The following is a 22,143-nucleotide window of genomic DNA, read 5'->3' on the forward strand; positions in this document are numbered from 1 at the left end:
TATGCCACTTAGTGGATTGATTATTTTGAATTAAAGATACTTGAGAAACAGCCGGTGCCAAAAGGACACTAGGACCTCTTTGTGCCGCTGAAAGTAGGAAATAAATCTCCCATGTGAAGGTCCCCCTCCCTGTACCAGGAAGTAGAGAGAGACAGGCTTATCACCAGAGACAGGAATTCAGGGCTGAGAAGCCTGTATAAACGAATCTTGTTACTTCTTCCCTAGTTAGCTAACCCAAGCCCCAAAGCCTGTGTCTTGTCAATTCTTCATAAATGCAGTGCTGCCTCATCTAGAAGATATACAAGCTTCCGGCTTTAGTCGCATATTCGAGTCTCATCTTTTTATGGGGATCTAATAGGTACAAAAGTAAATTTGTTTTTCTCCTGTTCCCCTATCTGATGTCAATTTGATTATTAGACCAGCTAAGCAGCCTAAATGGGAAGAAGGGCAAGGTTTTCCTCCCCTACGGTCCTCGGAGCAACAAAGAGGCAGATAGATCTCAATTTACATATCAGCCCCAGAGCATTTAGCCTGTGGCCATCCTGACAATTGAAATTGCTCCTTTTATATACTTGCAATTACCTGCCCCAATGTTTTCAGAGTGGGTTGAGAGGAAGCTCCTGGGAACTGTGATTATTGAACTTGCGTTCAAGTTCACCCCTTCTTTGGCACCATAAATCGGGTAATAAATATGAACATCCCTAATCACAACATAGCTGACAAAGCCTGGATTTTTCCTGCAGAGAGAAGGAAAAGTCAAGACTCTCCCTTACCCGCTTTTAATCTGTGCAAATCCCAAGCACCTTCTCCCGCTCTTACCTTCCTGGGTTCCTAGTAGCCCAGTTGGCCAGAACCACGTCCGAGTGAAGCAGGATAGGAGGGAGCCCCAAGGTCCTGGAGACCTCGACCAAGGGAAGGGCAAGGGTTCTCGGCAGAACCTTGAAGATACAAATCCAGACAATTAGCACATTCTAGAAAGAATGCAGCAGAGGAAGCAATCTGTCTTTTATTCTGGCAATCTTGGGGTAGAGCAACGAGCCGGGGATAAAACTGGAATTATATGAGTGATCTATAGACACACACCTCATTCTCATATTTATTCTGTTAACAGCCTAGTGGGTATATTGTTTATGAGTGCGGTCTGAAATATATGTGAAGATTACAAAACTGGAACACACACACTTACACATAGGGTATAAAATAATCTCTGAATATTGTGCAGAGAAGGGCCTGAGCAAATGTTTAAGCATAAATGGGGGCTGAGTTGATGAGCAGTGGGAAAAAATCTCTCTCTATCTATATATATATCTCCAGAGAAATAGATCAGACAGATATGTAGCTATCTAGATATATGTGTGTTTTTGTGTTGTGGGACTCGAGGGACATTGTTCCAGATAATGATTAAGAACTCTCCAGACAATAGGGGCTTCTTAGACAATGGGTGAATTTCCAGGATGTCCGGCCCCCTTCCGAGAAGGAGGGGAGATAACAAAATGTAAAAAAGGTGTCTGTCAAAGACCAATCAGACAGCTGGGGAGAAGGAGGGAGATAACAAAATGTAAAAAAGGTGTCTGTCAAAGACCAATCAGGCAGCTGGGGACAAGTTCCCTCTCTGGTCCGAGCCTAAGCCGGGACCAATCAGCAGGAGAACACAACCAAATCTATAATTTACATACGGGGAAGTGGGAACCTATAAAACTGACATATTCGCGCCCAAAAGGGTTCCTTCTTCGACCTCCTGCGTGAGGACCAAGGAACCCCGGTGCACCGGCCTTCAATAAACCTCTTGCGTTTTGCATCGACTTCCGACTCTTGTTGTTTCCTGGGCGAGTCGAAACTCCTAGGAGACCGCGCAGGTCTAACAGTGTATAGTCTTAGTTTTAGGAACATATGCGTATGCGTTTGTATGCAAGCGTGTGTGTGTGTGTGTGTGTGTGTATCCTCTCCTCAGGGAGGGGGATGGGAAGGATAGAACGCTTCATCAAACCCAATAACAACTTTGAGTAAGTCACCTCAAGACAGTCCCCATTCAACCCCTGAGTTATCCTAGGACACTCTAAAGAACCCTATATGCCCCAAAATCCAGAAAAACTACCCACGTGGGTACCAGTGGGGGACTCCAACCACGAACAAGGCTAAACTAGTCCAGATCCAAAAGAACATTCTTATGCTTCCTGTCTCCCACTTCCCATTTTCCTTCCCCTTAATCTACTCAAAGAAGTCCAGCTTCTGCCTTAGTTTTCCGTTAGATTTTTAGAGAGAGTTGGGACAGAACTGTTTCTCAGGTAGAAAACAATAAAGAGCTTTAAAGAGTTGTCAGATTCAAACCTAAGGCCAGCTTCCCTTGGGGGGCAGTGGATGAGTAGGGCAGCGCAGAAGCGAGGTGTCTCCACAGTGAGGAAGCGAAAGGAGGAGATACAAAGAAGGTAAGAGATGGCCCGAGGCAGGGGTGGGGTGTGACAGGGGGCTCCCACCCCTTCCCCTCATTGAGGATTGTGGTTTGGAGAACGGAAGGAGGGAAGCCCATTGGGATGTCCTGTCGTATGTGCCTAGATCTCAGACTTTCCAACATCAGACACATGACTCTTTTTAAAGAGTCTGAAGCAGCTCTATGCTTTCCTCTTCTCTCCTCTCTTACTTTCCTTTCTTTTTCTCACTGGGAGTCTCCTGTATTTACTTGAGAGAGAAAAGGTAGAATCAACCCAGCAAACAAGATAAGCACAGGCTGCTGACTCAAGAAGCAGGAAGTACTAGAACAAGGGTAACACCCGCATTTCTGGAGAATGTCCATTTATAAAAAAATGCAGCTAATAGGAATTTATCCTGCAGTTAGGGAAACAAAGACTTCACGTTCCAAGTTTCAGATTGAAACTGTAAACAGTTATGAAAAGATTCAGAAGAGATTTACATGAACTATTGAGAGACACAGACCAATATTTGGTAGATAGCAAGCAACATTCAAGAAAGGAAGATTAGTGTTATAAATGGCAATGTGTGCTCTTCCCCGCTGGGGAAAGAAGGTTACATTAGTGAAATCAGAAGGTCTGAGTTGTGGCCCTGGATTTTCCATGAACTTGCTATCTGACCTTGGGCAAGGAATTTAACTCCTGTAGTCCTCAGCCATCTGTAAAATGGGCACAGCATTGCTGTACTTACCTTATGGGATTGTGAACATTGACTGTGATTACGGATGTGTATAAGAGCACAAACTGCTGTAAAATGGAAATCATTAAGTTTTCCGTGACACCTCAGAGCTTGCCTTCAAATGCAGCTCTTCACAATTCTTGGAAGAGGGTGAGTGCCAGAAAAAACAATATTCAAAAACTAATGAGAGGGCTACCAGTTCTAAGGAAAATTAACCTCCTGGCCAGGGGAAAAAGGTGTTTTCATTTAAATGGGCCCTTTGCCCTTCCTTCACCTCATACCCAAAGGAAAGAACAAGAAAGGACCCATTTTCCAGGCAAACAGAGAGCGTTTGCCAGGTGCAGCAGACCTTTGCAGAGAGCGTCCTCCAGGTGCAGCAGACCTGCCAGATGACAGGACAGGTGTCCCTTTGTCCCTACCTCTTTGGGCTGTGCCTCTCCATCCTGCCAGACATATCCCATGGTAATAAAGGTTAGGACCAGGTGTGCCAGCCGCTGTTCCCGGTAACCCGTGAGGAACTGGCAGTTCAAGAGGGGCATCTGTTCAAGAGAATTTCCAGAGATTACCAGCTGCAGGGGTGTGAAGGGTGCAGGGGTTCTGTGGCTTGAAGGGGTTATATTTCAGTGACGGGGATCCACACACCCCCTCTCTACCCTGATCTTAGGACACTGCGGTAGAGGAGGTATCCCAGATGATATTGTTCACGAAGTACCTACACCAAATTGTCCCCATGGTTGTGCCGGACACTGGTCACCATCACTGACAGCTTGGTTAGAGTGTTCTAGAATAACTCAGTCCCAAGACTGACATCATTTATTAAACGGGAGTCTCCCGGGGCAACTTTTACAATCCTGCCTTATCAAAGCACCTCTGCATAACGGGTACCATTTAACCCTAATAACAGCCCTGCTGCTGTGGGCGTTACTGTCTCTGTTTACTCTGTTTAATTCGTAGGTAAAGAGTACACGGAGGCCAGTGGAGTTAGGAATCCGATCAAATCCCTTAAGGGAGGTTGCTGAGCGGGAATAAGAGGTTGTTCAGTCCTTGTCCGAACACTCCCCGTGACCCTGTGACCTCTCCACGCCCGCTCCCTCCCTGTCAAGATGCGTCATAGAGAGGTGTAAAGGTGATGTCGTTGAAAGCAACACCCTGTACACAAGTTAGTTATTACTGACAGCCCTGCCTAAGCAAATATTACCAGTTTCTCAGTTTTCCCCCGGCCAACCCTGCCTGTCTCGGTTGACGTCAACAGCCTCTGAGCTCCAGCTTCCCTGTACTTCCCCCTCGGCTTTCCTCCGTCCCCTATCCCTTCCCCAGCTCTAGACACAGTCTGATCTAGTTCTTCCCAGGTGCCCCTCTCCAGGATCCGAAGCGCCAGAAGGGGCGGCGGTGGATGTGTGTATCTCTTTAAGCTCCGGGCTCTTAAACGATGAGTGACAAGTGGGCTGGGACCGCGGTTCCCCAAGCCCAGCGCCCGGCAGCCGGAGCCGCAGCCTCCCCGATGGTAATCCTTCCTCCGCTGGCCCCTAGGGGGCAGCCTTTCTGAGTCTGTCCTCACTGTGCCAGACTGTTTATTTCACCCTTAAAATTGGCTCTGAGATAGAATCGCGAAAGTTCTGTGCAGAATCGCGAAAGTTCTGTGCCTTAGGGTGTGTGTGTGTCTATTGGAGGGATTGCTGAGATGTTGCATTTTAACAGGAACCAGCCTGAGAATTATAACCACAGTTATAATGTATTCAGTTATTTCTTCAGCACTTATTCTAAGGCAGTTACTCAAGTGTCCAAGGCATAGTGCGAAAAGCGTCCCAAGCAGGTTGATACTCCATTTTCCCCCAAACCCACAGGCCAAAACTGAGGGTCAGAGCGGGTAAGATATTTGCCCAGAGCCACAGAGCCAGGAGGGACTGAGCCAGGGTGCTAGTTCAGTTCTGCTGACTACAGCCTTGCCCTCTGAAGTCAGCACTGCCCGAAAGAAATATGAGCCATACGTGTAATTTGACATTTTCTACCAGCCACATTTTAAAAATAGCAAAAAACAAAAAAGCCCCAGGTGGAATTAGTTTTAATAACATTTTATCTAGGTCAATGTATGCAAAATGTTTACACATAATCAATATTAAAAATATCGAGATTTTTACACTCTTTCTAGTAAGTCTTCAAAATCTAGCGAGTGTCTCACATGCCAACTTGTCCTGGCCACATTTCCACTGCTCAGTAGCCATCAGTGGCTACTGGCTACCTACAGTGCAGCCTCAAGGTAAAGGAATAAGGTCCCAAGATGTTCTGGGGTCACCTTCTATTTTTCCCTGTTCCGGATTTATAATCAACTCTTTCTCCGAGAAGCCCCAGTTCCATTTATTGGCAAAGAGTTCCAATAAATGGACACTGGGTTTGCTCTTTGCTAGTGGAATGCTACTGTTTCTAGATCCCTCACAGTGGACAAAGCTAGGAAATGTGTGTTCTCTGTGTGTGTACACGTATTACGTACACATACATACAATGCTTGTTTACCCATCTATATATCCATAAAATGTGTGTGTGTGTATATAGACATTTTAGTATCATATGTATATATGATGCTAAAATGCTAAACATGTCAGACGTCTCCAACTCTTATCTGGTGTCACAGGTTGATCTTATCTTTCCCCCCTTGCTAATTTATAACTTTCATCTCTGATGGTGAAATATTATCCACCATTCATTTACTTATTTATTCATCCTAACATTGGGTTGGCCAGAAAGTTCGTTTGGTTTTAAGTACAAATAAAAGACATTTTTCATTTTCACGAAGAACTTTATCGAACAACATATTCACTAACCGAACGAACTTTCTGGCCAACCATATATATATATATATATATATATATATATATATATATATATATATATATATATAAATGTCACATGAAAGGAATCATACGATAGGTAGCCTTTTGGTTCTGACATGTTTCATTTGGCAAAATGTATTTGAGGTTCATCCATATGGTTGGATAAATCAATAGCTTATTCATTTTTGTCACTGTACAGCGTTCCAATGTGTGAATGCAGGAGTCCTCGTTCAGACTGCTGTAACAAAGCACCATAGACTAGCTGGCTTAGAAACAACGGAAATTTGATTCTTACAGTTTTGGAAGCTGAACGTCCCAGATCAGGGTGCCAGCATGACTGGGTGCTGGTGAGAACCGTTCTGCTGTCTTCTTGCTTCATCCTCACGTGACAGCAGAAGAGGGCCAGAGAGTCCTGGGGTCACTTTTATAAGGCATTCATCCCATTTATGAATATCCCATTCTACTTTCATGACCTAATTACCTTCTGTGTTGGTCAATTTGATGTGTCAACTTGACTGGGCTAAGGGATGCCCAGATACATTATTTTTGGGTGTGTCTTTGAGGATGTTTCCAGAAGAGATTCTGGAAGACATTGGGAGACTGAGTAAAGCCCATCACCCTCACCAATTCGGGTGGCATCATCCACCCTGTTTAGGGCCTGAATAGAGCAGAAAAGTGGAAAAAGGGTGCATTTGCTCTCTGGTTGAGCTGGGACAGCTATCTTCCCCCAACATTAGCACTCTTAGTCCTTGGATTTTCAGACTCGGACTGGCAATTGCACCACTGGCTCCTCTGGTTCTTGGCTTTCCTGGGCCTCCAACTTGCAGGTAGAAGGAAGATTGTGGGACTTCTCAGACTCCATAATCATAATCATGTGAGTCAGCCACTCCCAATAAATCTCTTTCTACACATCTCTGTATTGGTCTGTTTCTTGGGAGAACCCTGACTAATACACCTCCCGAAGGCCCCACCCATAACAACATCATGTTGGGGATTAGGATTTCATCATATGAATTTGGGGACCACACACACATTCAGGCCATTGTACTCAGTTTAACCATTCCCCTGTTGAGGGACATCTTGGTGGTTTCCGGCTTACGGGATCATTTACCCACAAGCTTTTCCAGGCACATAAATTTTCAGTTTATTTGGGTAAATACTTAGGAATGTGATTGCTGGGTCATATGGTAAGTCGATGTTTGCCTTTAAAAGATTCTGCCAGATTCTTCTGCATTCCCATCAGCAAGGTGAAGTAGAGTCTCTTTTGGTTTATAGCCTCACCAGTGTTTGATGTTGCCAGAGTTTTAAAAAAACGTTAGCTGTTCAAATAGGTTTTAAATTGCCTTTTAGTACTTATTAATATAGATACATAGTCCTATGTTTCTCTGTAAGTCACCTAGTTTCATTTTTCTTCCTTCCTGATTAAGACTTGCAAAACTTTCCTCTTATTCTACAAACTCTGAAGTTTCACCAGGATATCCATGGGTGGTCCCCCGCCCCCATTGTCTTTCTGATAGAAGTACTCCAGTCTTTCATAAGAGCTGAAAAATTGTTTTTATGCGTTTAAAGCTTTGCTTTTTCTTCACCCACACTAGTCTACTTGTGGGACTTCTGTTCTGTGGAATTTAGATCATCCATTTCTCTTTTTCATATACTTTTATTTTTCTGATGCTGGCATTTAATTTTTGCTTTCTGCTTTATAAAACCGTTTCAAGGAAGTCCCTAAATCACCATTATTTTTCTATAATCAATGTTTCCCTCATTTACTCGGGTCGCTATTGAGCTTTTTGTTTATTTCTTTGCTTTCCAATAGTTCCTTTTACCGAGCAACTTTATTGATTTTTATGAAGTACATATACTGAAGACATTAATGCAATTTTTAAAAGCACTGATCTCATCTTTTGGCTTCTGTCGGAGACCAAATGTCCTGTGTCTCCCTCATCCTTCTTGACTTGCTTATTCTCTTCATATCGTTTGGTCATTTGGGGTTATCCATTCGTGTTCAGGAATGGAGGCCAGGGTTATCAGAATTAGTAACTATTAGAGCTTCCCTTATCATGTTTCCAGAATACTTCTGAGCTTCCTCTTGTGACCTTCCTGTGAGTCCACCAGCTGTCTGTAGTGTTTTGTCCCAGAGGGCTGGAGAAGGGGGACCCTTCCTGGAAGAAGATGGTTGAGTCTAAGCCAGTTAACAAGTTTTTGTCTGTCTTGTTTTGTTTTTTACCAACATACGGATAGGGGCCTTGGGGGCCTTCTAAGAGTAAGGTGGTTGGCCTGGAGGTACTGTGAGATTAGAAGTACAAATTCACTTTCTGTCTTGTCTGTGCCAAGTAAAGGCCTCAAGAGGAAAAATGTCTTAGTCTGTAGCTCTATGTGTGGTCCTGGAAGCCACAGTATTTGCTTCTCATGATGGTTTTCCAATGGATTCAGTCTCCATCTGTGGTGGTGAAGTCTAGAGAGTGGTTTTATCCAGTTAGTTGTTTTAGAACTAATTAGAAGCATAGGGAATGGCCACGGATGTTATATTAGTTTCCTGGGGCTGCCCCAAAGAAGGAACACAACAGAAATTTATGCTCTCACAATTCTGGGAGATGAAAGTCTGAAATTAAGGTGTTTGTGAGGTTTGTTCCTTCCGGAGGCTCTCGGGGGAGAATCTGTTCCCTGTTTCAGTCCAAGTTTCAGGTGGTTGCCAGCAACTCTTGGGATACTTTAAGGGCCTGTAGATGCAACACTCCAGTCTCTGCCTCTATCTCCACATGATGTTCTAACCTGTGTATCTGTGTCTCTGTGTCCAAATTCCCTTCTTGCTCTAAGCATGCCAGTCCTAGCGAACTTAGAGTGCACCCTAATACAACACACAGGACCTAATTTAACTTGATGACATCTGCAGAGACCCTATTTCCAAATGAGGTCATCTTCACAGGTTCCAAGACACAATTTCTGGAGAGAAACTATTCAACACAGGAGAAGTATCAGGGGGATTAATTCCACTGCAGTACTGAGCTGTATCCCCCATGCCCATGTTTACAGTGACCAGAAATTAGCTGCACACTCCTGGCCTTTCCTCATTGACACTTAACCTATGAGAAGCACCGATTCAACAAGTTCTTCACTTCGTTTATGGAGGTTGAGTTACATAAAGCCCGAGGAAAACCTTGTACAGAGGACCGTGAAGTTCACATATTGAACTTGAATCTACCTTCCTGCAAACTGCCCCTTGCCTCTGTGCGCTCTTACTCTGAGATGGGAGAGGGAGCCTCGGGGGTGTTCTTTGTGCTTTGGTTGAATGCTTGGCATGGGTACAATAGACTCATTTCTGGATCTGATATAATTTGATTAATATGGTACGAAAGTCCTTAAGGGTTTTATTCCATCATTTCTCTGGTTTTCCCTCACTCAGATATCTCCTTTTTTCTTCTTTTTGTATTTCTTTGGTCATTTTAATGAGACTTTAGGCAGCAGGAAAATAAATTCTTAGGCTTAGTTTCCCATCTTCATAGACACTGAAGACAGTGTCTTACATCTCTTACAGGGTTTTAAACCTTGTGCTTGCACTTAGCAGGCATTCCATAAGTATTTTTAAATGAATTTGTAATTATAGACATGAAATATGCATACGTCAGTGAAGGAGAATTTTGGAGGGAAAACCTCTTATATGTCTAAAATCACATGGCACGCCAATTGGTGAGATTAAAACAGATGGAAAAGAGACGAGATGGAAGTGTAAATATAAATATCGAACACTGTTGTGTGGCAGGAAATACAAAAGCACTATTGCAAAAGTCATTTAGTTTTCACAACAATTCTAGGGGCCCCGAATTTCTCCCATTTTATAAATATGAAAACAGAATAAGTAACTCGTTAAGTCAAAGTTTATAGCGACTAAGTGATAAAACCAAGAGTCCAACTCAGGTCCTCCTGAGTCAAATCTGTGTTCTTCCTATAACACCTTCTTCTTATTCCTGTGGGGTCATGTCAGTTCTCCCAGGACCAAGGAGTTTCACCGTTCCTTACATAATTTGGGGAAACATTGCTCATCTTGTCTCATATGTGGCATTTACAGACTTATCAATGATTTCTGAAGAATCTGCCAGCCCTGACTTTATAACTGGGAAAGTCTCTTGACTCAACTATTCTGTGAAACGCCGACAGTAAATCAATGTGGCTTCACTCATGGGGAGGGGAGCCCTGACCATGTGGCTTGGCGTGAGGGCACTGAGAATTTTCACACCTGTCCTTCCCCAGCTAGGTCTTATTCATCAGTTTCCTGACACTTCTCAACCAGACTGTCTTTCTTCTTTAAACACATGCTTGTTGAGTGCCCAGGAACTGTTCTGTGCAGGCTCTGGAAATTTTAGGGAAACACACTTGTCATACCAGAAGCAAGTGTCATTCTGCTCATGATGAAGGGTGAGATAGTTTTAGTTTCGTGGATAAACTCAACAGCAGTGATTGGTCAGCTGACCCACTTCCACAATGCTGAAAAAGGAAAATGGTGTGAGGATGAAAATAGGGTAGTGAGAAGGGGTTAAGGAGAAGAATACAAAATGTTTGGGGCTTCCCTGGTGGTGCAGTGGTTGAGAGTCCGCCTGCCGATGCCAGGGACGCGGGTTCGTGCCCCGGTCCGGGAAGATCCCACATACCGCGGAGCGGCTGGGCCTGTGAGCCATGACTGCTGGTGTCCAGAGCCTGTGCTCCGCAACGGGAGAGGCCACAGCAGTGAGAGGCCCGCGTACCGCCAAAAAACAATACAAAACCTTTTACCTCGTTCACTTGAGCTCGAAGCTGGTGACTCCCAATCAAGTGAGGCAGTCGGTTGGCAATTTCCATCCAAGGTCTATAGTGATCAGGGAGTTCTTTCTGCATTGAAAAAATAAAAATGTCTCAGTATTTTAGAGCTCTCTGGGAAGCAGCTTCGTGTAGTAGCTCTTTTCAGATTTCAGTCTTAAGGCAGAATTCAGGTCAATTCCATTCAACAAATATTGAGAATTCACTATCTGCTGTACCCTATGCTAGGCACTGCAGATACACAGGTGACTGATATATAGTCCTTGTGGTGAGGGAGCATATGGTCTAGTAAGGATAAATAAAATGTAATCAGACATACCCAATGCAGTATAATATGTTCAATTAAGAATATGTGTAAGCTTAACAACCAGCTGAAGAGGAAGTAGTTAATTCCATAAACTGTGCTAGGGAATAATGGGAAATGGTCATAGAAATATGATAGTTGGGGCCAGTAGTAGGGTCTGAAAGTGACTTTTCTAGTTGGAACTTTTAAGATGGGAAGCCAGTGAAACAGAGGAGATAGTGGATAAATAGAGATAACTGTGCTTCTTGGGATTACAGATGATTCAGTGTCACTAGAATATAAAGTTCAAGAGAAAGGATGATGGAAGATTTGACCAGAAAATCAGATCAAATATGCTTTTTATTGACTACATAAGAACTTTATTTTTTATGTATGTTGGTGACATGATTCAATCTGAATTTTAGGAAGATAACTTTGCTTTGGGATTTTAAGGTATAAAGTCAGATTAGGAAACCTTTGAAATATTGTCTGAAAATTAAGCTTAGGCAATGGCAGTGAATTTGGAAAGGAGAAGGTATGTATTCAAAAATATTTGGAAAATAAAATTGAAATAATTAAATTTAGAGGCAGGGATGGGGCTAAAGGCGAGGTGATCCCTAGCCCAATAGCACAGTTTATTTGCCCACTCTGGGTCGTCGGTTTAGCCAAGAAGAACACAGGTTGGATTTCAGCAACCCTGACTCTATCCCAAGAAATGGCAAACTGCAGCAAACTACACTCATGAATAAGCTTTTATTAGGACACAGCCAAGTTCATTTGTTTCCACATTGTCTACAGTGGCTGTCACTTTACAATGGCAGAGTTGCATAATGGCAACAGAGATCATATGGTCTGCAAAGCTTAAAATATGTACTATTTGACCCTTTACAGGAAAAGTTTGCCAACTCGTGACCTGTCCCCAGGGTCTGGGCCTCCTTTTACAGAGTACAGTCTGCAAGACTGAAATGTTGTGTCTCTGGGTTAAGAAGGAGTTAAGTGAGGATGATTTCCATGTTTCTGAATCAGATGACTGAATGAATTGTTGAGAAGACAGATTGAAACAGAAATGCAGGTGGAAGTCAAAGAGAGGACATGCAATAGTGAATTTGTTTTTACATATGTCCAACCTAAAACATCTGTGGAATGTCAAGATATGGCTATGTACTCGGCAGTTGGATATACAGTTGGAAGCTCAGGAGAGAATTAATATTAGAAATATACAATCAGGAGGCGTCATAGTAGTGCAAATTCTGCATTGTGGTAAAAACCACAGTGGGTACAAGACCATTCGGGAGAAGTTGCCAAGTGGAGGGAGAAGGCTTAGATCAGCGCACTGGGGGGATACTTACAAGGCAGGCAGAGGAACTGAATCCAGCACAAAGAGATATGTATAGAGGCTAAATGAGCCAGAAGAGAATCACCCTATAAAAGTCAAGACATTAGAGGATCTCTCGGAAGCAGGGATTCATCAGATGGCCAAATGCATCATTTAAGTAAGGTTACCCCTTTGGAAGACAAAACTAAAGAGTCACTAATATATCAATATATACACCAGTCTTTCCACATATATGGCATAGAAATTCAGGTCAGGGTCATGGAAACAGGGTTCAAATTTTAGTGTGCTGAGGAGGGAAGAAAACAGAGATTGGAAATGTGAATTACTTTTTTGGGAGAGCCATAAGCCATCACAAGGCGACAGTTTGTGTTTGAGAGCTGTTTCCACTTTCGAATGGGAAACTTGAGTGGTTTACAGCCTGCTAGTGTATAAGAGGCAGAGATTGAAGAGAAAGGAGAGAGGGAATAATTAAAAGTAAAGGGTCGTGAGGAAGAAGAGGAGGAGAGGAAGAGCCCAAATGCAGCGCCTGGCTGCGAAGAGCTGGAAGGAGAAAGTCTGGAGTTTGAGGGATTCATTTCTTATGAACTCAATTTCTCCGCAAATGGTGAAGATTCAGGTTACATGACTTGGGGAGAGGGGTGGGTGTTCAATTAATTATCGGAGGGAAGGGAAGAGGAAATTAAACATAAAAATGCAAACAACATAATATATTGCAATATAGAATATGTGTATTATAATACACTATAATGACTTTCAAAACCCAGGGAAGTTTGAAAACTATAAGTTTGGAGTGCTGTAGATCTGTAAGTTACCAATAAGTCACTTGCTGGAGATCCTCTGTCTCTCAGACTCTAAAATAAAACTAGGTGAATCTAACATCCAATACACAATCTTTGAAAATTATAGACTTTACTTAATCCTCTGCTTCCTATCTTTGCCCCTGAATCAATTTAGGACAAATTGGGCACCCTTTACTACCTTTCTCGACAAATCAAATTACACCAAACATCATAATTTAACATTTTTAATATAGATATTGTGCAGGAGGGGGCGATTTAACCCTCTACTCCTCTTGAGTTCTTGTGTCAGGAGTCAATAAAATTGACGCAAAACAGATTAACAGGAGAAACAGAAAGAAATGTTAGTTTGTACGTACAGAGGTCTCATAGAAATGGGACCTAAGAAGTGGCCAAAGCAGGCTTTTATACTTTGTAGACAAAGAGACAATAAATCTGTAAGGAATGGACAAGACAAAGAAACTTAGGCTTCAGGTGCTTATCTAAACAGAGTTTGGTCTTGGGGTCGTCAATTAAAGAAGTAACAGGGTTTTATTTATTCAGGCCTCTCACCTTGAATTCCCTACCTCTGGTGGTAAGGGTGTCCTATCTCCAGATGCGTGGAGGGTACCTTTCATAGGAGAGATTTATTTCCTGCTTTTAGGGAGACAGAGAAGAGGGTCAAATTTCCTCTTAAATTGACTGTTTCTTAAGTAACTTTCACCCAAAATAATCAATATGCATTGAGGCATATTCGTGGGTGACTTGCCCCAGGCACCAACAATACAGATATTCACAAAGAGGAAATCACACCGTTCTCCTCAAGCATTCCAAATCCAGTACCTCAGCTTCTGAGAGGTAGAGTCCACTATGCTCCCCTACTCTTCTCCCAGAGAGAACATTTATAAGCATAATGGTATAATTTTCCCTAGCAGTGCTCAGCGGTAGTGCAGAATTGAAGAAAGCCGCTAATTGACCCGAGTTTGGGGATTTACAGAGCAGTGGCCGAGCTGAGAATGCTCGCACACATAAAGGCAGAGAGATTTATGGTAAACTGACTCTGAACTGGCAGCTTGTTTTTCTTCTCGTCTATATGATGCATATGTTTTATGAACAAAAACTGAATGCATCTACAGAGACAAAGGAATATAATATTTATAAAAGAAAATCACAGAAGCAGACTCATAGTATTCAGAACCCCTTTTAAAGTGGGTTTGAAGAAAAGCTGTAACTAAATCTGTCCTTCCTTCTTTGATGCCTAGAGAGGGGATCGTGTTCTGAGAATTAAATTAGAGCACCCTGGAGAATTCTCTGGCAATCTAGGGGTTATGACTTGGCACTTTCACTGCAGTGGCCCAGGTTCCATCCCTGTTTGGGGAACTACGGTCCTGCAAGCCATGATGAATAGCCAAAAAAAAAAAAAAAAAAAATTCAAGCATCCTGGATTTCTGCTTCCGGGCTTGCGTGGGAATCCTTAAATACTACACTTTGCCTCAATCTAAGCAGCACTCTATTCTTGAATACCTCTTTTTCTTTCCCCTTAGATTCCTAGAGGCTTCTTTTCCTTCCTTCTTCTCTTCATCCTCTCCCTTCTTTAAAGAGTTCTAGTCTTTGGACTCTGGTATCACCCCACAAATGTAAGAAAACCATGAGCTTTGAGAACCTCTGGGTTCTCCGAGTGTGGTTCCCATCCAGCAGCATCAGCATGATGTGGAAACTTGTTAGACATGCAAATTCTCGGGCTCTGCCCCAGACGTACTGAACCTGAAACCAGCTGCCTGTGCTTTAGCAAGCCCTGTAGGTGAAGCTACAAAGTTTGAAAGTTCGGTGTACCCCAAAGCTTGAAAACCACTGATGTGGGGACCTCAAAGGAAAGGGAGAAAGGATTTTAAAGCTAGTTCATAATCCATTAAAAATGTATTCACCCTAAGTGTCCATTGACAGATGAATGGATAAAGAAGATGTGGCACATATATACAATGGAATATTACGCAGCCATAAAAAGAAATGAAATTGAGTTATATGTAGTGAGGTGGATGGACCTAGAGTCTGTCATACAGAGTGAAGTAAGTCAGAAAGAGAAAAACAAATACCATATGCTGACACACATATATGGAATCTAAAAAATAATGGTTCTGATGAACCTAGGGGCAGGACTGGAATAAAGATGCAGAGGTAGAGAATGGACTTGAGGACACGGGGAGGGGGAAGGGTAAGCTGGAACAAAGTGAGAGAGTGGCATGGACATATATACACTACCAACTGTAAAATAGATAGGTAGTGGGAAGCAGCTGCATAGCACAGGGAGTTCAGCTCAGTGTTTTGTGACCACCTAGAGGGGTGGGATAGGGAGGGTGGGAGGGAGACACAAGAGGGAGGGGATATGGGGATATATGTATATGTATAGCTGATTCACTTTTTTATACAGCAGAAACTAACACAACATTGTAAAGCAATTATACTCCAATAAAGATGTTAAAAAATAAAATATACTCACCCATTCAATGGGATTTTCCTCTAGAGACTGAATAAAATATTGAATTATGTTACTTACTTTTTGATTGCCAGATCTTGTTTTAAGTTACAGTATGGGGGGACAGGATCAGTTGATGAGTTTTTCACTAAATAGCACCCCTTTTGGTATTAGTTAATACTTATCTATCACATCTATTTCAAAACCTATATACAATTTCAATATTCTATTAATGAATATTGGTAATTGCTTACAATTTTTCACTATCATTAACAAGTTTGAAAGAGTCATCCTTATACATGTGTTTTTAGATGTTTTCTCATTATTAGGACAAATTTATAAATGTGGATTTACTGGATTAAAGATTTTGCACATAGAAAGGTTAAGAGCTACTTCTTGGTTTTCTTACAGAAAAGTTACATGAATTTATAATCACATTTATAGTATGTAATATATAATGGGAGTGCCAGTTTATTTATGATTCTAACAACAGAGCATCACCAAACTTTTTTGTTATTTTTAAAGATATAATATGTATTATCTGCACTAAAATTCTATAATTATTTCAATATTTAATAACAATAAAATAACCACCCAAAAATATACCTTTCACAGAAATGATTAAAATAATGCAATCAATATTTATGGCAAGACAGTCAAAAAGCACAAAATTTATAAAGTGGAAAGTAAAATTATTCTTATTCTCATCTAGCAATGATGACCCTTGGAAGTTTGAGTGGTTTTCCAGAAATTTTGTATGCTATCGTTTTATTGTTTAAATTTACATTTCTGTGATTATTAATGAGTTTGAATATCTTGTCATGCTTTGGTCATTGCATTTTGTGTGTGGGTGTGCAATGCCATTCATACCAGGGTAGTCAAATGAACCAACATTTTCATTTATGCCATTGGGTTTTCGATGATGCTTAGAAATTTCTTCCCATCCCAATATCGTTTCTTTTAGAGAATTTCTAGTTTAATTGTTGGTGCTTACATCTTTCATCTATCTACAGTTGTGTTGTGAGTTAGGATAGATTATCTCATTATTTCCATTTCAAAATAGGGGAAGTTCAAGCCAGAGAAGTTTTATAACTTTCCCGAGTTTACACATCTGGTCAGTGGTCAGGTCAAACCTCTTCTGACTCAGAGTTCAGTGTACTTTCCAGTACCTCCTGAGAGTAAACACATGGAGAACGGTGACTGCGGAGGTGGTTAGTACAAAGGGACAAGAAATTGAAAGAAACTTTACATGTTTTTCTTCCCCTCATTCCAATAATCAGAAGACCCAGAAGTGGGATGGACACAAATAATAAAATCTATGACCTTCTTTTCTATTTTTTCAGTTTCCTATTTTATGTTATTCTTTCTCTGCACTTTTATATCTGTCAAAGTACAATTTTCAAAAAGTTAAAAAAAATGACTCATGCAAATATGGAATGTGTGTCCAAAATATATTTAGTTTATTAATGAGGAACTCAGCAGGATGGTCCAGTTGATTCAAAAGCACTTGATAAACTGAAGTGTTTAGAGTTTTGGTAAAAAGAATGTTAAAATTAAATTGCTAAGGTAAAGACACAGTAATTGGTTAACGTCCTCTATGGCAGAACAATCGTAAGCTTTAGGGTTTTATTTTCTACTCAGCGGAAATCACTGGCAGCTCTTTTGAACAAAAATCTGCAAAAGCTAATGTGCAGCTTCGGTCCTAATCGATAGGAAGCAGCATGTCAAGAAAGGAGCATCCCTTAGGTAGTTAAGTAATCTTAAGGTGAGACTGCTTAGTTAGAGAGGGCTCCGGATGGCACTAAATAAAAGCCCTCCTTTTGCTCTGTTTTGGATAATTCTTCTCAACACATTTATAATCTAGAGAAGAACAGACTTTTAAAAAAATAATGTATTTTATAGAAACAATAAACTGTATTAGCACTGATGAAGTTAATGAAACCAGCTTCTGGTTAAGAAAATGGCACAGAAAGTTTAAAAAATGAAAGTTTAAGTGAAGTTAAAGCGGGCGAACGTCAACAAAGGAAGTTGGGTGACAATATTATGATCATAAAAATTAGAATGTAAACTATGGGACAGAGTAGAATGTGAAGGAGAGGGTTTTAAGTGAAATAAAAGACAAGTTTCAATGGAAAGAGGCTGGTGTGTCATTGCTGCCAACTAAAGAGGAGAAAGATATTAGATGACTTTGCAGGGGTGGGTAAGCAGCATGAGAGGGCCTTGGAGGCGACACTAAAACATAGGATTTTGTTCCAAAGAGCGGAGTGATGTGATTTGATTTTTGTTTTAAAGGGTCGCTCTGACTGCCATGCGGAGACTGTACTATGGCAAGAGGGGAAATAAGAAGACGGGTTACAAGGCAATAGTCCAGGGAGAAATAGTGGTGGATGGGACTAGGGTGGAAAAGAGAAAGGTGGGCAGCTAAAAGACAGTTTTCAGAGACAGGGCTGAACTCCTTAATTATCACATGAGTCACTTGAGAATAATGAAGATCACTGTGAGACTCAAATGGGAAATGTGCAGTTAACACAAGGCCTAGTACAAAGTGAGCACCTATTAAATAATAATTACTACTCTTATTGTATATTATAAGAAGGTTACCATAGGAAATAAGAAAAACTCCATTGTTAATGAAATATAGGAGAACGCTATCAATAAATTTTGCTAATACTTTGAAAATCTGAATTAAAACCACTGCTTCTCTCAAGTGCTTTGAATTACTACAGGAGATTATATATGACTTTATTTTTCCTAAATCGTTGCTTGGCCGCTATACAGAGCAAGGTTCCCGGCATCCCGATTCCTTTTCTTCTGCTCCATGGCACCCTTACAATTTGTTTTTGTTTTTCCCTTTCCTTTGTTTTTGTAGTTAAACTACTTCCAAGCTCTTCTCACTGTTTCTCATAGTTACGACACCTTTCTTTCCACAAACAACCTCCTACGTGTAGCCCCTCAGCCCTCACCTGGACCTTCACTGTCCTTTACGTATTCTGTCGTTTTCAAGTACCAAGCGAGTTAGGCTAGAGGTTCTGAATTAACTCCTGGCTGGGGTTCTGGCATCAGTAATTTTTAAGCTTCCCAGCCAATTTTGATATGCAGTTCAGGAACCATTGCTGGAACCCACCCTGCACTTAACCTTCTGCTAGGAATATATTCACACACCAGGGCACTGTTGCTTACCAGACACATGAAATCCAAATTCCTGAGCCTAACGTTTGAGTTCCCTTGGTCTCACTCCAATCTAATCTCGTGCTATAAACTCTCTTGGTTCCTCCCTTCCTGCCAAGCAAATTTCCTCACATTCTTTATGTCTAAAGAAAAATTACTCCTCACCCACGCACCAACCCAAACACACGTACACAACAGACACACGATCTGGCAATGGATTTCTGTGGCTTCCTTATGGACATAGGTCTGAAAGGTATACATTTTCCTCACTGAAACATTACACCCTGGAGGTGTTTGAGAGTTTATAGAAACAGTGGGATGGAGTACTTGAAACCAAGTCAGACCCTTCCCCCAAAGCCAGAATGATTGTTTATTCATTAGTTTGACTGTGTTTTCTTTTCTTTTTTGTTATTATTAAAAACCAGAACCGTTTCCATTATTTGTTAGTTTTAGTCATAAAAATGCTATTAGAAATAGCATACAGATTGGTCCAATACCCATAAAATCATTGAAATATAACAAAATATTTACTACCTGTGGTACATGATGACACTCACATGCTTTAAGTATTTACGGTAAACAGCCAAGCTTGCTGAAAGAGTATGTTTGGGCTCATTGACATGAAGGGATAGCCAGCCCATCACTTACCTAAAGGCAAACAAATCCTACTCATGCCCTTAGCAAAGTCAGCGGTTCCTATTTCACAATTTGTGATCTATTGCGACACCACTGTTCTCCGATGACGGGTGATAGATTCCCTCCTGATCAGGTGAATAGACTGAGGCAGATTCTGGTGTAAACTCTCTTCCCTTTCCTCTTCCCAGAAAGGGAGATGTTTAAAATTCTTCCACAAGTGAGAGAAAATTAAAACTGAAACAAAGAATCGCATTCTTCAGAAATCTGACACATGACTGCGAGCGTAGGCCCAGTTTGCCAGGAAATTCTGAGCTCCAGAATGGAAATTTCTTCTAAGGAGTATCCATCAACCAAACTACAGGGCAGATAGAGTCCTGTGTTTCCTCAGAAAGTCACAAACACTTGATGTTCCTCTTGTTTCCCGTCTGGTTTTCTTATTTATAAGAAAGGAAACAGCAAAGAAAGGAACACAATCGTGGTGGCCCTATCCAATGTTTACATACTTTTAAATATTATTTTTCTTAGCTCAGTGTATATATTTAATCCCAATAAGAGAGCGTTGGCCTGTTGACAGACTCTTCCTTGTGAACTAGGGATGATAGAAATATTCCTGAATCAAGTTATACACACAGAATGGAATTTTGAATAAGCACTGGACCGAGGGTTGTGCAAACTAGCTTCTATCCTTCCACTGGATTTATGGAAGTGCTTTCATACTCCACAGCAATCCAGTGGCGGGGGGGCACTAAATCTCTCCAAGTACATGTGAAACTTGAGGGTCAGGCAATGCTGGTGGTTCATTCTAGGTCACGAGAGTTAGTAAGTGAAACTTAGGGTGACTAAATAATTCTGTTTTGCCCAGGACTTTCCTGGTTTACCATGGAAAGTCCTGCATCTTGGAATCCCCTTCGGCCTGTAGCAAATGGACGTTCTTGATCACCCTAGTGGCAGGGTCAGAGAACACAGTCCAGTGTTCTGGGCCACAACCCTCCTCTGCATAACACCCTAGAGTCATTACTTTTAATGCTCAAGTTACTTGCAGATCTGTGACTTGGTCTCACAACTAACAGCTCTACAGAGGGCTTTGGGGATCAGCAGATAGATCCTATCTTCATTTTTATTCTTCTATGCACACTCAGAAGAAGGTATTCCATAAAAGCTCCTTAAATGCCAGATCATTGATCACAGTTAAACCCCCTATTAGACCCCTAGAAGGAAAAACTGGATCTAATAAATGGTTGCAGTGATTGTAACTTTGGATCCCTAGATTCTTAGCTGAGTAGGCTTGGCCCTTATTTAGAATGTAGTAGAAAAAAGATGTCAAGGGTCCTGAGTACTGCTTCTGCTTTTTCCAGTAATATAACTTTGGGCAAGAACCCCTGGCCTTCAGCTATGGTTTCTAAGGACTCTTGCAGTTTTGACATTTTAGACCTGACCATTAAAGTGTTGAAAAGGAATTGCATTACAGGTTGAGCTTTAAGAACAATTAAGAAAGAGGTACTGGGGCTTCCCTGGTGGTGCAGTGGTTAAGAATCCGCCTGCCAACACAGGGGACACGGGTTCCAGCCCTGGTCCAGGAAGATCCCACATGCCATGGAGCAACAAAGCCCATGCACCACAACTACTGAGCCTGTGCGCCACAACTACTGAAGCCCACGCACCTAGAGCCTGTGCTCCGCAACAAGAGAAGCCACCGCAATGAGAAGCCTGCGCACCGCAACGAAGACCCAACACAGCCAAAAATAAATAAATATTTTAAAAAAGAAAGAAATAGGTACTGTTTGTCCTCAAAGGTTCTTTCCTCTTCTCAGCACTTTCTGTGAATATCTAATCCCTCCTACGAACCTCGAACACAGCCAGGGTCCCTTGTGATCTCTTTTCTCTCCCACTAGCAAGTCAAGATAAACTGATTTACTCATATAATTGATCTTTATCTAAATTCTCTCTCTCTCTCTCTCTCGTTTTTTTTTTTTTTTTTTTTGATAACTGCACATTGGCTCATGAATTTGCTGGAATGATTGACAATCCATTAAAAAAAAAACTGACATTAAAACATTCCATTTGTTCTATCCCCTGCTGCAGCGGTCTCTTCTCCTTTGTTGGTAATCACACTGTGCCTTATTTGAATTATCTGTCCCAAATCAATGGCTTGGCATTTATATTGCATCAATTGCATCAATTAAACAGACAAACACCCAAGTCAGCATCTCAAGAAACCTATACTGACCTGCTTTAAGACCCTATCCTTACCAGAGGATTTGGAAGAAGAAAGCCATAATCTTCAGAAATATGAAATCTTCCTAAAGTCAAAGATGGTGCTGTCTTCAAATTCTGACTTTGAGGCTCCATAATTTTGTTTGAAGTATCTGCTCAGAGGCTGCTGCCAAAGAGACAACTGCTCCAAATACATCAAAGACCCGGGGTAAGGGAGCTTCAAAACAGCATCTCTTCCTCCCAGTAAGCTGTACAGTTGTCTCGGGAACAGCGGAGAACCTTGCTCTCAGGTTGAATTCCACACTGCCATAGACTTCCTCTGACATAAGGTTGAGTAAATTATTAAAGACTGCTGATTAAAACAAACAGGCAAACAAAATCACCTCGGGAGGGGGGGAAACTCCTTTCTTTTCATATATGTGAATATAAGAAGATTGATTTTAAACCCAGAGACAAATCTGCTCTATTTTAGGAAATGGGAAATGAACAAGCGTTTT

The 22,143-nt window shown here is 41.5% G+C and overlaps 1 protein-coding gene across 2 annotated transcripts in view; it reads right to left on the reverse strand.

Annotated features, from left to right (window-relative positions):
• The window catches only part of IDO2 (indoleamine 2,3-dioxygenase 2), a 43,558-nt gene extending 21,621 nt beyond the window's left edge, over positions 1 to 21,937 (reverse strand). Inside the window, exons 1-4 of one of the 2 annotated variants that reach the window (XM_067721545.1) lie at positions 21,683 to 21,937; positions 10,737 to 10,832; positions 3,564 to 3,683; positions 820 to 938 (exon numbers count right to left, since the gene is read on the reverse strand). In XM_067721545.1, coding sequence (XP_067577646.1) covers positions 820 to 938; positions 3,564 to 3,683; positions 10,737 to 10,832; positions 21,683 to 21,781 — 434 coding nt within the window. In that variant the 5' untranslated portion in view covers positions 21,782 to 21,937. Of the gene's footprint in view, positions 1 to 819; positions 939 to 3,563; positions 3,684 to 10,736; positions 10,833 to 19,444; positions 19,649 to 21,682 lie in introns of those variants that run through there. The other variant, XM_067721546.1, reaches the window with a different exon arrangement.
• Between the last annotated feature and the right edge of the window lie 206 nt (positions 21,938 to 22,143).

Source organism: Pseudorca crassidens, chromosome 21, assembly GCF_039906515.1.
Source record: "Pseudorca crassidens isolate mPseCra1 chromosome 21, mPseCra1.hap1, whole genome shotgun sequence".
NCBI lineage: Eukaryota > Metazoa > Chordata > Mammalia > Artiodactyla > Delphinidae > Pseudorca > Pseudorca crassidens.